This window comes from Malus domestica, chromosome 17, assembly GCF_042453785.1.
Source record: "Malus domestica chromosome 17, GDT2T_hap1".
In the NCBI taxonomy this organism is placed as follows: Eukaryota; Viridiplantae; Streptophyta; class Magnoliopsida; order Rosales; family Rosaceae; genus Malus; species Malus domestica.
In genome coordinates, this window is record NC_091677.1 from 16,840,866 (window position 1) to 16,859,366 (window position 18,501).

At 36.5% G+C, this 18,501-nt stretch overlaps 1 protein-coding gene across 2 annotated transcripts; it reads right to left on the bottom strand.

The window, feature by feature from the left end:
* Positions 1 to 8,234: 8,234 nt before the first annotated feature.
* LOC103405363 (exportin-T-like) lies at positions 8,235 to 16,421 on the bottom strand. 2 transcript variants are annotated; one of them, XM_008344346.4, is made up of 15 exons: positions 14,150 to 16,370; positions 13,899 to 13,988; positions 13,661 to 13,750; positions 13,404 to 13,508; positions 13,024 to 13,083; positions 12,649 to 12,711; positions 12,461 to 12,556; positions 12,066 to 12,230; positions 11,087 to 11,260; positions 10,924 to 10,989; positions 10,739 to 10,837; positions 9,562 to 9,708; positions 8,856 to 9,040; positions 8,719 to 8,761; positions 8,235 to 8,624 (listed from the first exon to the last, which is right to left on the bottom strand). In XM_008344346.4, the coding sequence occupies exons 1-13, from the start codon at positions 15,872 to 15,874 to the stop codon at positions 8,951 to 8,953; spliced, it is 2,970 nt and encodes a 989-aa protein (XP_008342568.1). In that variant the 5' UTR covers positions 15,875 to 16,370; the 3' UTR covers positions 8,235 to 8,624; positions 8,719 to 8,761; positions 8,856 to 8,950. The 2 variants fall into 2 exon arrangements, with proteins under 2 accessions (XP_008342568.1, XP_008342570.1); XM_008344348.4 differs by lacking the exon at positions 13,404 to 13,508 and having other exon boundaries at positions 14,150 to 16,421.
* Positions 16,422 to 18,501: the final 2,080 nt, after the last annotated feature.

An 18,501-nucleotide genomic window follows, 5' to 3' on the forward strand; every position in this document is an offset into this window, starting at 1 on the left:
GAAGTGGAATCTTCTTTTTGCGGCAAAAGACTGGTTCAAATGTTCTCACTTCTCATTTCCTAGTACTCTGAAATTCACGCATGTATCGGATATAGGAAGCAGGATCTCGAGTGAAGGGATTTCGAGCACAGAACCTCAAGTGTAGTGGTTTCGAGCATAATAAGATCTCGAGTGTAGGGGTGAATAGACATAACCAATGAGCTATAAGAATCCCTTGCAAGCATGTTCAATTTTAATGGTTATATTTAATTATGGATGTAGGGAGTCAGACTTTAGTGTTAACATTTGTTCTTTGGAAATCCGGATCTCTTCATATCATGGTTGGTTCTGTTGGTTCTAAATGTTTGCTCTTTGGCTTTAAACACTAGAATTAGATGACAGATTGGAAGGTTGTTGTAAAACTTTGGAATGCAAACACTAAAACAAATCCATGAAGTCGATAAGTGACAATGTTTCATTTGTTCATAAATTCGACTACCACAATATTGCTTGTCTTGTGCTGTAACACATTATGGTGACTAAAATTTAGAACTCGGATACATAGTGGGAAGTACATTCGTTCTAAATCAGGTGGCTACACCTGCATCTGTATGAAACCATGACCTACTTTTTTTTAGTTAAGAAACCACAAGCTTTAAGAAACTCCGACCCCAATCATGTAACATGAGATTATAGACTTGTGTAGGTTACAGCAAACATGATGAGCAAATGTAAACTTGAAATATGTCACTCGGCACGACCAAAAAGGAGATAGAAAAGGGAAGAAAAGGAAGAAAAGATTCATCATTTCATTGCTTTATTGCTTTCCTTAAAGTTGTGTGGGACTGCACTGCAGGCAGGACCTGCTGTAGCAACTGAGATAGACAAACAAAATTACAGTCATCTGGAAGGAGGTCAACACATTTTGTTTAGATAGTCAATGTTCTTGCTTCAAACTTATAACTAACAAAGTCAAGTAACTATATACTTCGACCTTCCGTGTAATTTCCGTTCAAACATGTATCTTGTCTTTTTAAGAAAAATAATGGATTTATTCTATTTTAAAACCATTTCGTTTTTATTTTTCAGTTTTTATTTTGTGTTAGTGACGGAGAGAAGAGACATGAGAGAAATGGAGAAATATAGACTAGAGGAAGGATGGTGGGAGAATTGTAAAAGAAATGTACACGAAAAGACACAAAATCAAAATAGAAAATCAAGGATGTCAAAGAAATGTAAAAGAAATAATGGATTTTTCACTTTTAATATTTGTTTTAATTCCTCACATTGAACGGCATGTTTAATAACTGTTTCGTTTTTTATTTTTGCTTTTGACTTTTACGTTAGTGATTGAAGGGAAATACATTGGGATGAACAGGAATAGATGAAGGATGTCAATCTGACACGTGACGCACAGATAAGATAAGGATGATCATTTCGATCAGAAAATTCCTCTGTACTAAGTGGAATGGGATTATTTAACCTTTGGGAATAAGTGGTACAAGAAACTGCTTGGAAGTTAGGACAATTTTTTTGCAAAGCTAAAAGACAACAAAATCAAGTGAGAAATCTAAACCACAATCGCTTGTTGATATCTATTGAAATATGTTGAAATTGTTGTAAAATCGACGGTGGATGCAGTGGAATAAATGAAATAAAACAAAAAATTTACAAGGTTCCTCTACAGTCAGTGTGACTGGAGTACGTCCTCGGGGCAGCAGTGGTGCTTTCATTATAATCTGAAATAATAAGAGTACAAAGATAACTCTCTATTATCTCTTCTCCTCTTCCTCTCTTTTCTCTCTTCCTCTTCCTTCCTTTCTTTTCTTTCTTTCTTTTCCTTCCTTTCTCTCCCGTGAACCTCTCCCTACTTATCTCCTTGTAATGCTCTATTTGTAGAGCAAACATTATGAAAGCAAACAAAAAGTTCACTATTTAATTTGTGAACCTTTACTATATACATGTGGGCAAACATACCCATTGTTTTACAACACTCCCCCTTGGATACCCACATAAGTCTTCAATTAACTTGTTAAAATCTTGATCTGTTTTGGATGCTCCCCCTGATGAGTATCTCCCCCTGATCTTAAAATATTTAGGCTGATCGTTGATCATTCTGCTTCAGTCTCTTAGCAAAAAAAGTTGTCGAAAGAGGTGATTTACTTGTTGTTAACTTTCCACAGGCTTGTTCTTGAGCTGAGTTGGAGGGCTTTCTGTTAGACTTTGCTTCAAAAGTCTGAATTTACTCCTTTTATCTGGAGCGGAATTTGATTCAAGGGTGGTGGACACTTGATCTTGAATTGGGCTTGTGATTTCTTCAAGGACCTTCAAGGCTTGATCTTAAATGAAGTTGTATCGTGAAGAGCTTCACGTGGCAAGTGATCTTCGGCTTTGTCGGGGATGAATCAGCATGTGTTTGTTGCGCTTGTCTCCACATGCTTCAATGTATCATTTTCACTTTCCTTACTTGCTCCCCTTGCTTAAGTAGTATTTTCCCTCTTTTTCCCCAATGCATATGTGGCATCTTCTCCTGCAATATTTGCCCTCTGATGCAGGAGTGGAATGCAACCCTTGCATTTGGATGGTTCATCACTTCTTAGTGACTGGAGACCCAACTCCAACAACAGTTGAAGATGACTACTTGAGAGTTAGGTAAGCAATCAGGAAAGGTTCCAGGCAATCGGTTCCTTACTGGGAGTTTGAGTGGAGGTTCTGACATATTGCTTTCTTTATCCTTGTTTTTGCAGGTAAGAACAAGGACAAAGGAAAAGACAGGGAGATTGCATGATATGAGATACTCTTGCTCTCGTCCCTAAAGATATGAGATAATCTTGCTCTGGTGTGACTTGTATGAAGAGGTATTCTCGGAGATGAAGAAAACTAAGTATTTCGAGATGCTGTGTTGAAGATGCATTCTCGGAGATGAGGAAGAGTTGGACATTCTTGCAGGTCTGCCTTGTTATGGAGAACGGAGGTCGACATATATAGAGATTTCCCAATAGCAAGTGGTGGTGCTGTGCCTTTACTCTTGTCAGCAATTATGGTGTAATTAGAATAGTAAGATTTACGCGTTTTCAACTTTGTCAGAAATCTTTGACAAAGTTGCACGCGATATCCAAAAAAAAACTGAGATTGCGTCTGAAAAATGCCAACGAACTTTATTCAGGAAAATCTGGCTTTTGAAATTCGGAGAGCCGTGCCTCTTCGATCTCTGAATGAGTAGCTATGTTGCCTCTTCTTTTATATAGACATCCATTGTGTTCAAGAGTATGCTCAGAAAGTTGCTGCTTGTAGAAATTTCCCCCTTCTTGCATTTCTAAAATTTTACTTGACCTCCTTTTCCCTTCATCATTTCTGAAAATGACTTGCCCATCTAACATTTGCTTAGATTTGAGTCTTAGAAGTGATACAGACGAGCAGCGTCATGATAACATATGGTGTTCGTCCTTCTTATCTTTTAATGGTTCTCTTACAGTTGGGGACTCTATGATGAAGAATAACATAACCGCTACTGTGGTAGCTAAGAATCTTCTCACTCCAAAGGATAACATAATCCTTTCAAAACGGTCTGATGAGTCGGCCGTTCAAGACTCCTTGGCTCTCAGTGTTTAGTGTGCGGGCTCTGTATCCAATATGGGCCAACGCCTACTTAATCAAACTCGCCAAGTTGAATCATTGATGGCTAAGGTGGCAAGTCTTAAACAAGATATCAGAGGGCTCGAGCACAAGAATAAAGTGTTACACGTGCTTACAAATAATTACTCGACAAGCATGAAAAGAAAGCTCGACCAACTGCAGGAATCCAAAAGTCGGATGCAAAGTGATCACCAGAGGTTCGTTGCTAGATTCCGAAAGTAACTGATGCCTTTCCCTTCTGATGTTTTGCTAAGTACTAGGGTGCCACATGATCAATCTCCAATGCCTCCCCCTTCTGGGGTACTTCCGAGTACTGAAGCTTCACATGAGCAACCCTTGTAAAGGCTTCATCATGTTTGTTTGTTTTAACTCATGTGTATGTACATATCTATAATTTCTCGGAGATATTCATAGATAAGCTTTATTTCATTCAATGTATTGTGCTAAATACAATAAAGTATATACTTCACTAAGATGTGGTACTTCTAGACCAAATATTAATTTATCTTTACCCTCACGAAGATAAATGATTATTCTTAGTGTCTACATCATTTGAGTATTCAACTCATAATCTTCAATCCATATGGTTCTTTAACATCATGGATAAGATTCGTGTTGGTAGATTGTTCGATCTGCAACTCGAGACAATATTTCGCTCAACACTTTATAATTTTTCTTGACTCTTCAGGAATCTCAATTTAATATCAACTCTTGAGGAGTTCTAATTTAATGTCATTGACTCTTGCAAGAGATTTTAGTATGTTGCAACAATATCATAATGATAGTACTCACTAAGGCAATTTATATCATCCATTGGTATTTAGTACATAATTTATGCTTTACCCTTCGGGAGCTTACTTTAAGCAATTTGAATCCTCCAGGGATTTTCTACACTTCATGACACATTTTCCTTTGGAATTTATACAGAGCAATTTTCTCCCATGTATACTTGAGGAATTTACTTATGGAGATATGATGTGGGCGACTCACAACCCTTTATATATAATTATCCATTCATATGAAATCGTTTACAAGAGTATAATTAGTAACCTTGTGTCATATCATGTAAGTGTATTTCATTGTATTACAAATGCCTATATATAACCTCATTGGTTCAACATCTTTTGGCTATTTGTATTATATTCAAGTATATAGGTCCATTTTTCCACGTTCTTACAAAATTGTAATGGAATTGCCTTTCTCCATTTTGGCTAATAAATTTTGTTGACAAAAAAGAACGGGACTCAATATCAACACAGCTCATTGATAAATTTAGTAGCTACTTATAAAAACCAAAATTACCATTGGTTATCATCAATCCGTGATCCCATATTCTCATGTGCATGCGCATGCATAAAAACTTTTCATTTCTTTTGGATATCCATTGCCTGTTCAAGGGCATTACACTATCTCTTCCAGGATAGTCATAATTTAAAGAATGCAGATCATAACCTCTTCTTGAGCGTTATAGAGCTTGGATTTTAATCTCCACTTCCAAGAGTTGAGTCATTTAGAACCTATACGTCAATCATGCTTCATGCATGAGACATCAATATTCCCATGTCTGCGGATTGTCCTTTCTGGGACGTGTATCCATGCGGTGATTGTCATGTTTCTGGCATGCAATAGTTATGCTTCGGGAATGTAATAGTTCAATAGTGCCATATTTTTCTTCTTTCAAATAACTAAACCTTTTTAGTCTAAAAGTCTGCCACGCTTCAAGCGTGCAACAGATAAATCATTTACTATCCCATTATTTTGTCCAACAGGGACATCAATTCTTGTAGGCACATTTGCAGCAAGTATATATGATTTCATCACTTTCGTTACATCATTCAATTATTCCTATTTCATTTTCTCATTGTTTGCTTCGTGAATCAAAATAAGACAAATTCTCTTCGTTCTTCTGGAACAGTATTTTCTTATCATTCTTCTGGAATGATATTTTGTCATCGTTCTTCTGGAATGATGTTATTTTCTCCCTCTAATGGCGGAAAAATTATCTTATCAAAATGATAGTCCGCAAACCACGCAGTAAACATATCCCCAGTCAGGGCTTCCAAATATTGAATGATAGATGGTGTTCAACATCAATGCCTAATCCGCGATGATGCCTCATTTCAGTACGTTATGGCAGCCTTACAGGCACATAGACAACACAACCAAAAACTCGTAAAAGTATAATGCTTGGCTGGTTCCCAAACACGAGTTTTACTGAGAAGTGTTGATGGTTGGTAACATGTCTTAACCGAATTAATAATACATCATGTAAAGTTTATATGTCCCTATGTAGAAAATTGACAATTTCATTTTCATGAGCAGAGCGTTGGTAATCAATTTCACCCACTTAATGAATGCTTCTGCTAAACCATTTTGAGTATGGACATGAGGAACTTCAGGTCCTTTTTTAATAATCTATGAACTGAGACTCTTATGTCCTTTATTACAATTAAGTTGAGGCACTGCGGCATTTCAAACTTACGGTACTCATCTAGGAACTTCATGTCCTGATCTTCAGGATAAAGGGACTTCATACCTAATCTTTTTGCGTGATGGAACTTCAGGTCCAATCATTTTTATATGATGAAGATCAAGAAACTGCTGGTTCTGATCTGATCAAGGAAGTTCAAGTCCTGTATAGATTCATCGTAACAAAAGATAAGTACAATAAATAACTTAAAGCAATAGGCGGTAATTCCAGCCATAATGAATAAATTGCATTTAAGTAAATAAAGCTTGTGACAAAGGCTTTAATTCAACACCATCAAAACTTAAAGCAATAGGCGGTAAAACCGTCCATGGTAAATAAATTGCTTTAAAGTAAATAAAGCTTGTGACAAGGGCTTTGATTCAGCACCATTCACATAAATATCAAAGTTTTAAAGCAAAGGGTAATAATTCTACCCACTGTAAATAAATTGCTTTAAATAAATAGAACTTGTGACATGGGATTTAAACCAACATCATGCACATAAATATCAAAGCTTTAAAGCAAAGGATAATAATTATACCCACTGTAAATAAATTGCTTTAAATAAATAGAACTTGTGACATGGGTTTTAAACCAACACCATGCACATAAATATGCCAAAACAGAAAATGTAATGATTAAATCCTCATCTTTTGCTTTTTCTTTTTCTTGGTCTGCCACTTCTTTTGTTTGATTCCTTTTATTTTTATTTTTATTTCACATTTCTGAAGTCATTTTGGTTACTCAGGAGATAATAGTAACAATAGGTTCCAATTGGTATTCCTCCTCCGGTGAGTTTCGAAAAAGTCGAAACGGTTCCCATAAGTTTTGAAGTCAAGAGTGTCTGCAACTTATGAGAAGATCAAACCGTTAGATTTAGCTCAAGTTTTAGTATGATATGGATAAGAGGATACTAAACAACTTTCGTAAAGAAACAATTTCGATCTGAGCTACCGAAATGGAGTTTTGGTACTCATAAGGTGGCTGTCCAGTTTTCTGCGGAAATTGGAAACTGGTTTGGTATTTCAGACATCTGCGACGATCGCACCATTAAAGTTTTCTGAAATTTTGATATGTTGTAGATATTGAGCAGACGAACAACTTTTAAGAAGAAAGTATTTCAATCCGAGGTCCACAAGTTGGAGTTCCGAGGCTGTTTACATGGCTATCCAATTTTCTACGAATTTTAAGTCTGTACTCTTTTGCTTCTGCAAATGATGATATACAGTCATACAACAATATATATAGTTGCTTCAAGAAAATCAATTGTACTGAGATTTGAAGATGAAATGAAAGGATTTTCTTATCTGTGAGATTCCAGCTGAAGGAGGTGAACAAGATTTGTGGCGTTGTGCTTTCCATTGACATGAGAGCTTTTCGTGCTGATAACGTGTTGTAAAATCGACAGTGAGTGCAGTGGAATAAATGAAACAGAACAAAAAATTTACGAGGTTCCTCTACAATCAGTGTGACTGGAGTATGTCGTCGGGGCAGCAGTAGTGCTTTCATTATAATCTGAAATAATAAGAGTACAAAGATAACTCTCTATTATCTCCTCTCCTCTCCTCTCTTTTCTCTCTTCCTCTTCCTTCCTTTCTTTTCTTTCTTTCTTTTCCTTCCTTTCTCTCCCGTGAACCTCTCCCTACTTATCTCCTTGTAATGCTCTATTTGTAGAGCAAACATTATGAAAGCAAACAAAAAGTTCACTATTTAACTTGTGAACCTTTACTATATACATGTGGGCAAACATGCCCATTGTTTTACAACAAAAATCTTCTTTTAAATCATTCTATCCAACCAGATAAAGAATCAAACCATTATATCCGATCGGCTGATGGCTCTTAATTTTTATTTAATTAAAAGGACGTGTGCTTCGAACACCCGTCCACACGCATGGTAACTTCGGGTCATTCACGTAGTGGATTCCACAATTGCTTCCACACGAGTGCTTGACTTCCGAGAATTAAGCAATGTAGCCCACAATTGCGTCAATAGCTGAAAGTTGCAGCCGTGTTTCATCTAAAGTAACTAAGACATAATTGTTCTCGGTATTCCTTTTCATTTGTATGCTCTTTCTTATGTTTGACTTCGTAAATAGCGAGTTCGATATTATATTATAATAGCATGCCAATTGTCGAACTCTACAAACTGTCAAAAAAATATATATAGCAATTGTGACAAAACAAAGAATGTTTACATTAATGCTTCCAAAAGGTTTGATAGAAAACTTGGTACAATCCTCCCTCCCCCACCCCTCCACACACAAACCATCAGAGGGATTCATCCTTTCTTTTTCCTTCTCTTCTTTTTTTGTGTTAATTGACATTAAAAAGGTATACAAACAAGTCTAAACTACTGGAGCTTCAAACAGTAAAGTATGACTAAAGAAGCATAAAAACTTGGATGAATCAAAGATTGGAAAAACCATAAACGACTTAAAGAATACCGAAACACAAGGGACTTGATCTCAGACTAGGCAGCTCCATGATGTAACTGAACTTCATATACAAAGAGTACAACTTCCTCCGTAAATATACAACTGCAGCACAACAATCCGACGGGGAAAAAAAAAACAAGTCATTCAGATACTTTAGTTATCATATTCCGTTTAAACTAATACGAAGAATCTATACCTTCTCATAACATAGCCGCACAAAAGCTGTATACAGAAAGGACCTGAAACGTTTATCAGAGTAAGTGCGTTATATAGGACATACATGAAGATACAATATTTCAAACCAAAATATATACAACTAGTCAGCTATACTACCTTGGGTGAACAAAAATGCATTGCCAGAATTGTGACACAACAAAAACAGGGAACATTCTGACACGAGATAATGTCATTCGGCGACTGTGACGATGCTATCTGACAACAAGGCTCCCATTCTGCTGACGTCTCAAACTTTCGATAAGTGACTGGTAGAATGACTTCAAAGCCTTTATATCACTACCCTGAAGAACAAAATGTGCAATGAATTATCAGTACTGCTCTACTAAATATTCAGTTCTGCTTTCTTCTTCAAGCAAATATAGTTTAAGGAACATTCCGTAAACTATTCCTAAATCCACCGGAATTAACTCCAGCCATTTGGTGATCAAGAGACAAGTCAATTCACCAATTCTTTAGAAGCCTAGACTAATCCTAAGCTAGGAGATTACAACAGTATATAAAGTAGCTCAATCATTGGCAATTCCATACTTATTCGAGGATTGGTATATGCCTTAATTAACTAATTTTGGTTTTCAAGTACCATGTAATGTCCATCCATTCATCACCAACGTTGGTTATAGTCCAGTTTTCCTGATCAGAAGAGAGGAGGGGGGGTTCTCTTTTCAGTCTCAGAGACATCTTTTGCACGTCTAGACCTCTTACCAAGTGTTAAAAGTGGAATACGCAGCCATGCAAAAACAAAATAAGAAAAAGAGAACCAAAACTCATGATTCAAAATACTGTACGATGACTTTTTTGATACCTGCAGCTGCTGGCAATATTTCTCAGCCAAATCTTGGGGGCAATGTGCTGCTGGAAAACCCTTTGAGACAAAGTGAGCTAGAAAATCATTGCCAAACTTTTCAAACATAACCTTCTGAGCCAGTACAATTTCTCCAAACAAAACGAGCTGCCACAGATAAAAATAAGAACTTTCAAGGTAAAGTATGAAGACCCATTACAAACATCAATAGAATTCTAAGCCAACACAATTTCTCAAAACAATATAATGCTGCTAGATAGGTAAAATAAGTAAAACAAAACAAAACAAATTCAACATCCGCAACAATAATAGGAAATACAAATTATACGGACCCAGAACACAACACTCCTCCATTCAGGAAATTCATTGCGCACTTCAATTGTACTTTATTGAGCAATGTTTATGAGCAATTTCCCTTAACATAGAATGGAAACAAACAAAAAATTGTTTTTTTCTTGCATGTAAAACTTCCAACTTCTTAGGATACCTAATTGCTTAAATGGCACTTGTTTTAAGAGTTGTAAATAAGAAAGTTATAGACTGATATATATCGGCCAAATACAGATTTCAGCTTCTTCTTATTTCTAAGAGTACCTAATACAGTTGCTAAATGGCACTTGTTTTAAAAGATATTAAACCTGTGTAAACAAGAAAAGTTAGAGACGGACATTAGAGATCAGCCAAATACAGATTTAATGTAACAGTTGTGTAATGGATTTCAGCTTCTTCCGATTTATAAGAACACACACCACAAACCAAGTGCCAACTTGCTATCCAGACCTTGGCCCTTGCAGAAGAAAGTGCAAAATAATCCTTTCAATTGTAGCTTAACTCTAGTTAATGGCTCTTACTACCTATTCTACCACACTTTTTAACTCAACCTCTCAACAACCGCATAAATGGATTCCAGAACTTTTCCAAAATCAAATCTCCTCTTACCATACATGATGTATGCAAAAATCAATCGAATGATAATTTCATTAAGCTATAATTTTTCATTTCAAATGAAGAACTTCTCAGACAAGTAAACACTATTTAAGTAGAAAATCCCTGTCTTCAGATCTGTTTTCTAGTCAGCAACAAAGTCTACTATTTGTTTTATGGTGTATATACCCTATGGTATGAGAAGGCAAACTATCAATAAAAATATCAAAAAGATTAGAAATTCAAATCTTACAGTATTTGCATCACGAAATTCGAAAGAGGTGTCCAGCAGGCTGTACAAACAACAGTTCGTAGCAAAGGTCTCTATTATAAAACTCTGGAAACCAGGTACCTGAAAGCAAGGACACCATTTTAAGATGAGAAGAAATATGTTTCAAAATTATCAAGTAGGAGGCAAGAATAAAGGTAAGCTCTTACCTTTTCTTCGCCATTAGGCATCGCGCACCAATCCTTAATCAGCCTAATAAATATCTGTACGCATGCCTGAGTTAAAAAAATATTATATTAGAATTTAATCTTTATGCAGAGTAATTAGAATGAATAAAAACCAAACTTACAAAGATAAACCAAGTACACATACCTTCCTTACAAGAATATCCTTGTGCTTACAAGACGTGAACAACAGCAACTGCATAATTGGTTCTAAGTAGATCCTACTCTTGGGGGATAGGAATACAGAAGATAGATCATGTGTAGTTATCACATGAAGAAATGTATATAATGTTCGCTGAAGTTCTTGCAATTCCCGATTTTCCTGCAAGGACAATGAAGAGTATTAAAGTTCCAGACTTGAGATTTGAACTCAAACAAACTTTCAATACTGTTCAAGTAACATTCAAAATGACGCACTAAAGTAGAATTAGATCCACAGAAGCTTTCACAGCAATAAAAATGAAGCACACATAATCAAACTCATTGCTACCAAGATAGGAAAAGAATTAAGAGGAATTGGAGAATATTATAAATATGATCTGTTTAAAGCAACACTGAAATTTAATTCAATGCTAGAGAATTTTTTTTTTTTTGATGAATCCAGGGTATCCCCCGCACGTAGGCGATGACTAATCCCTCAAGCCGGGTCAGACCCCATTCGGAGGGCAAGCTCTCCCAATGATGGCTGCTCCATTCACAAGGCTCAAACTCAAGACCTTGCTTAAGGGGAACAAGCTCCTTACCACTTGAACCACCAAGCATTGGTAATGCTAGAGAATTTAAATTGCCTACATTGGAGTCTTCTTTTCCATATTTTTCTCTTCAATCCCCCGTCAAAAAATGAAAACCAAATATTAAGGAAACGAAAACACATAAACACCCACCTGGCTTATAAAAGAGGGAAAGGGGAGGGAAAGACACAAAATACTCATTTGAGTAATAAATTTTTTGTATGATTCATTCATGAAATAAACGGATAAGACTTGCAAAAACATGCATATTCACTGTTATCATAAAACTCAATTTATGAGAGATCATATACTTAGTACAAGAACAGCTAATTTAATGCTGAAAAAGAATTAAGAGTTAGTCATGAATTACAAACACTAATAAACAGTGAATCATACCTCAGTATTGAATCCAGGTCCTGAAGGGAGTGTGTCTACCGGAATAATATTTAATATCCTACCAGTTATAGCAGGAAATACTTCATCCAGTATGTCACGGAATAATGTGTTGAACTTGCATATCAGTTGATTGAGCAATAGAAGCAAACCAACCAATTCCTTTGGCTGCATGAAATTGAATCCATAACCAAATCATGTTAGCGACAAAAAAAGGGGAAAGACAGCTGGTGCAAAATAATTTTTTGTTGAGCAGAACTGTTATTTTCTAATTTTATATCTTGGTGACTAGTAGCTGGCAAAAATTCTCTCTATTTATTACCAGAAAAATCATTTTGTCAAAGTTAGATCCAACTAAAAAACTCAAAAGTAAAGAATTCAGTTATACTGCTTTCTACCTCACTATCCACAAGCAAGTGCTCCAGTGCCTTTGGGAGGTAAGGAAAAACAGATGCTCCTAGAGTGTCCACCATGCGGTGTACAAATGATGTTACCTGGATAACACATTTATTAGCATCAGGGTTAAAGTGCAGATGATAAAATACCAAATCAAAGCACATCTGGTATCCCACACAGTATGCTTTACCTTACTGCGCAAAGTCTCTACATTAGGAAACACCACTAGTACTTGAAGAAGAACATCTAATGTCTGGATAACAAGGGGAAAAACACGCATTGTTAAAACATGAAATAATCTAATCACTAATTAGAAGGCTTTACTAAAAGGAATGTAATATCAAATGTCATAATTTATAAGCTGAATCTGAGTATCAGAAAGCCTAGGATTGCTGATTATAAAGTTCATCAAATAAGGGAAAACCCAAGGTCTGGAAACTCTTATTCACAACAAACTCAAAAAGCCCAAATCCACAATTCTAATCCAGAGGAAAAAAAGCATTCAGAAAAACTAAACTGACCATGTAAGGAAGGTGAACACAAAAAAAATGATATCGATGCTAACCTCCGTGAACATGAGACCAAGTGCAGGGCGACTAGCAGTCACAAGACGCTCGCTGAAGCCCTGGGTGGCACATGAATTTCAGTAGTTAATTTTCTGAAACCATAAAGTGCTTACTAAATTTAAAGGCATGAAAGACAGGGCGGAAAGGCTGAAGAATTTTGTACTTTTATTATAAACTACAACATATTCGACCAAACAAAAAACTTCAACCAAAAAGAAAACCTTTGCAACATTAAAACTCCTCTCTTTTAATTTTACCAAACATTGTAAGCGAATTGGTCAAGAGTTTTATAACTGTTTTAGACACATACGCTATTTAATACCAAAAAAAAATTGGGCAAGAAACACATTAGCTAGAGAGTCAGAGGATGTTGAAGAACCTTGCTAAGAGAATTAATTGCCACAATTATCTGCTTAATATTAGCAAATTTTTGAGGTGCCTCTTCTGGAGTCAGTACTTTGGCATTCATGAGCAATGCTTCAACCTAGATGGTAGGAAGACCACGTCAATTGCTTAGTTCACATTTTAACTCGGTTCTTCCTTTTGAGTTAATACAAAATATTTTGAAGGTGTTAAGGAGGGGGAGTGACTTCCATGCAATTATGTATTTTATATTATACGTGCAAATTCAACAACCTGCTGACAAAGAGGAGTGAGAAGTGAAGAGAGATAATCAGACTGCTTTGCTGGTGGTACATCTTCCATGCCAATCAATAAACCAATTGCCTGCGAAGAGACCAAATACACATTAGAACGGAACAGAACACCCACAGTTTTTAATTTTTATTGAGTGAGAATACTTCCTTCCATTTCATAAACACTGATGCGCACACATAAAGGTTTGACAGATGTCAAAAAAATATTAAGTCAATACCTCAAAAATGTGACTACCATCTTCAGATCCTGAAAGCTCTTTTGATGTATAATCCATTCTTGTAAACCCAGCAACTGTATCTTGTAAATTCTGATAAGATCCATTTGGATTAATTTATGGTAAATTTAGGGAAGCTATTCAATGGAGATAAAAAGACAAAGGGAACGCAAATTAATCAAGTGTGGAAGAACTGAAATATATGTAAGTGGATATATAGGAAAGCAGTTGGGGTACAATGGTTCGTATCATACCTGCAAAATATTTTCTATGAAAGGCACAAGCTTCACTCTCAGCAATTTCACAACCCTCATAAACACATAACCCGCCCTTCTACTCACATTGACATTTGGATGGCGTATACCCCTTTCATCAAGAAAGGCAGCCAAAACCAAGTGAATATATTGGGTATTCTCCTGAACAAACTTCATGTATCTCATTACTGTCTCTAGATACACCAGTGCAACTAGCCTATTTGAATGGCAAAGGAACCTTGTAGATAAAAGCATTGGTACCAATTCACCCAATAGACCACTCCCAGTTCTAATTGCCTCACCATTTATTGACTCGCCAAATGCATAGAAAAGAGAAAGTGCAACTTCCACCTCTTCAACATTCCAGTCTAAGGATGATCCAACAGCAGTAGCCAATGAGTTTCTAATAAATATCTGAGTGACATCAGGTGCTACACGACCTACATTACGCAGCAGCATAAACAAATCCTTTCTAAACTCCACCATCCTATCTTCCTCCTCTTTTCCAATTTTATCCAATATATCTAGATTTTCACGGTACATAGGATCATAGCGGATCTGTGAATGGATCACTTCCAAAATCTGACCTACATGACCCACCTGTGTTTCCCTCAATGAGGAAAGAGTCTTCATTGTGCCAACATAACCTGAAAGAAATTGCACAATGCTAAATGCCGAGTCCAACTCACAGTTCTGCATGACATAAAATACAGAGGGCAAAACTTCATTCAAGAGCTCCATTGAAATACCCTTGGCATCCTCAGAATTCAACCGTTTAAAGCACTCAAGAACCTCAACCGCATACCCAGTAAGCAATGCAGCTATATTAGATACCAACTCTGAGTCATTATCCTGAGCTACTAGTCCAAAAACCCGATGCATTTGAAGACTTTGCAAAAGCGGTAGTTTTGCCTGTGGATCCATCCTTTTCAATACTACTGCTGACAAACATCCAGCTGCAGCACTACGGAGTTGTTCAGAGAGCCCATCAACCAAAACCAACTCAAACAATAACGGGATAAAGGCATCATTCACAATTAAACCAATATCAATCCAAGAGATAAACCTCCTCATTGATTCTAATACACTAGCACAAAGCTCTTCATCAGACTTCCTATACATAGACACAATCTCGTACCAGGCTCTAACTATTTGTGCTACACACTGCTGCCTCATAGCATCCTTAATCCCCGCTGCCACTGATAGTTCCTCCGGTGTCCGAGGGTAGTCCAAATTAATCACTTCCTCATCCAAAGCATTCAAAACCCGGCAGAACATATCAATCAACACTGCCCCTTTATTCAGTTGTGACAAAAAATCAACAAACACCGACGACCAAATCAATGGGTACTCATAGTAAATCAAAGTCACCAAAACCTGAGCAAGTTTATTCTTTATAAATGCAGGACCTTCTAAAACCCTAACAGTACTCTTATCATCAAACCCACCAAGACATGCAATCGAAAACACCGACTTCCTGATAAAAAACTTCTCATCTAGACTCGTCGACGAGTACCGGACTCTAATAACCTCATGCAGAGCCTGTAAGCACCAAAACTGAACTTGAACTAAATTCGAAAAGCACAACCTCTCAATACAGACACTACATATCGCCTGTTCTTCCTTAATTTTATCACAGTAATCTTTTGCCTTCTGTTTCAGCTCGGAATCAACGGTGCCCGACTCATCAAACAATATAAGTACTGCTTTTTCGAGATCATCCATGGACCCAAAAATCCTCAGGTCCAAAATCCAATTAATTTTTTTCTCAAAATTTCAAACTTTATGCTCCGAATAGGTGTTTTCTAAGCAAAAATATGGATTTCCCATCTGGGTTTTTCACAAAGGCAGCTCTGGAATTCCAGAATCCGACGATTGTTCAAAAGGGTAGAGATCGAATGAGAGAGAAAGACAGAGAAATTGAGAGCTGTCGGAGAGCTTACCTTTGTAAATTTTTTCTTTATTGGATTGGATTGGATTGGATTGGATTGGATCAGATCAATTGGAATATCAATGTGGTAGAGAGGGAGAGGGAGAGAGATGGAGCTAGGGTTTTTGTCTGTGGCTTTTATGTTTGTGTTGGAGAGGAAACCCTAGAGGGCTGATTTGGATTGGGTCTAATTTATAGTTCTTTTGTTTAGTCTTCTGAGTCTTCTGTAGGTAGTAAATTGAGTGGAGAGAGAGGAGAGAGAGGAGAGCGAGAGAGAGACGACTGTGACATAATGAAGGGAGGGAAAGAAGGGCTTTAGAATTGAAAGGTAAAGCACATAGTGGGATCCAAAGTATACACCGTGGGTTACTTGAAATTTTGGAGAAGGAAAATTTACATAAATATAGGTGTGTTGTGAACTATTTTCTGTGAGAGGTGCAGCAAAGAAGAGTGAAACTTTAGGATGTGTATCTTTTTTTGTTTGTGCATTTATTTATAGTAAATTATGAGGTCAGAGAGCCCACTTCTCCATCCTTTAGTGTCGATAGTATCGTTTGTTCGAAAAAAAAAAATACTACTATAAAAACAGAGAAACTTGGTCTCCGAATAATACAAATCATAATAGGAAAGAATCATTAGTATAAAGAGTAAACTAAATTTACCAAGTATTATCACACTTGTACTAGAATTAATGTTATAACACTTCTCCTTAAGTGTAAAAATATTCAAGTAGTTGTCGCAACAGTTCTTCATGGATGATGTAAAAATAGTTGATGAAGTGTTCTCGTCTAGTCAGCATAATGAGTCAATGGGAGTCTCAAAACAAACTGGAAGGAATACATAAAAGGTAAAATCGCAAAACCTCACTATGGTAAAAATCTAGGGTAGAATTATATTAATAGTCTAAGGAGAAGCGTGAGAACTTGTATCAAGTCAAAACTAAATGTCTTTGGGACGCAAGTATAACACACAAATGCATGATCAGTCCAGGATAGGTGTCTCATTAAAACTTAGTCAGGTAACAAAATTCCAAAGGGGAAAGTGCTTCTAATCGTAGGGACAAAAACATTAAGATTAAGTGAGTATACTTCTGGATGCTCTTCCTGAGTTTGACAAACTTCCAAATGAGAACTATAAGCATTGCAAATCATACAATTTCCACATGCCGATTCCTTGAACAAGCTTCTGGACGGTAGACTTTAGCAGTGACTTTGTGAAAAGGTTGGGTAGGTTGTCCTAAGAATGGATTTGCTTGATTTAAATCTTCTGATGCTCTTGCTAATGATGTGAGAAGAAGAATTTCGGTGCTTCGAATTTGCTCAACAATCTCAGCCATAAGCATTTACGCGTAGCTTCATATGTGGCAAGAATTTTAGCATAGTTCAAAGAAGACACAACTAAGGTCTGCTTGGTTGACCTCCAATATATTGTGGTGTCTCAAACAGTAAAAACATAACCTATTTGAGAACGTGCCTTATGTGGGTCAGATAAATAACCTACATCAGCATAACCAACAAGGCAAGAATCAACTCCGAGACTAATGGGGGGCGAAGGCTCCTCTCAAGGATGCATAGGGATAAAACAAGCCCAAATCGGTAATACCGTTAAGATAACAAAAGATGTGATTAACACCAGTCCAGTGTCTGTGTGTAGGCACGTTGCTATATCTTGTCAAAAGATTAACAACGAAGGAGATGTCTAGTCTAATGCACTGAGCTAAATGCCAATTGCACTAAGGTAATGGAACTTCTAGGTCCGAAATCTCTTCCTCATCATCTTTAGGATGGAAAAGATCTCATTTTGCATTTAGCATACGAACAATCATAAGAGTACTCGAAGGCTTGCTTTATTCTCATGATTTGTGTCAATATTATTTTAAGGTTTTGATTTCTATCTATTTTTCTTCGCATATTGCGCATATTATTTCAATAACAAAAAACTGCAAATTATATGGGGTTTTATGCGGTTGATATAAAGTTTAATTGATTTATTTCAAACAATTTTTTTTTCACCTAGTCTTTTGCGAGGGAATACGACGACTTCTTCTCTGACGCAGTTTTAGAATAAGGCCAGAGATGACTATGGTGTACACATCACTAAGACTCTAAGGCGACGAAAATTGGGATGTAGATTAGATAGGGTCCAGCATATACGTCGAGAATTTGGCATTGTAAGTCTCTATATATCCCTAATCTTGCAAGTTGTAAATTAAATATAAATTACATAGGGATGAAGAAAGCGATATAGAGGGAGATTTATCATAAAATGAGGAGTACATGACTTATTATTTTAATTTTTCCCTTTGGTAAGTTATATGTTTCAGTTTGAAGAACAAACATTATTGCCCTCTATCAAGCAGCATTTGACTTTTTCTACATTCTTTTATATAGTTGTTTCCCCTATTTTTTTAGATTGGATAGAT

Excerpts from the sequence above, each read along its gene's own strand:
- LOC103405363 (XM_008344346.4), bottom strand. The coding sequence starts at position 15,874 with ATGGATGATCTCGAAAAAGCAGTACTTATATTGTTTGATGAGTCGGGC. Across the intron at positions 10,990-11,086 it reads AGGATATTCTTGTAAGGAAG|GCATGCGTACAGATATTTAT; the intron begins GTATGTGTACTT and ends TTTTTAACTCAG. Across the intron at positions 9,709-10,738 it reads AATTTCGTGATGCAAATACT|CTCGTTTTGTTTGGAGAAAT; the intron begins GTAAGATTTGAA and ends TATCTGTGGCAG.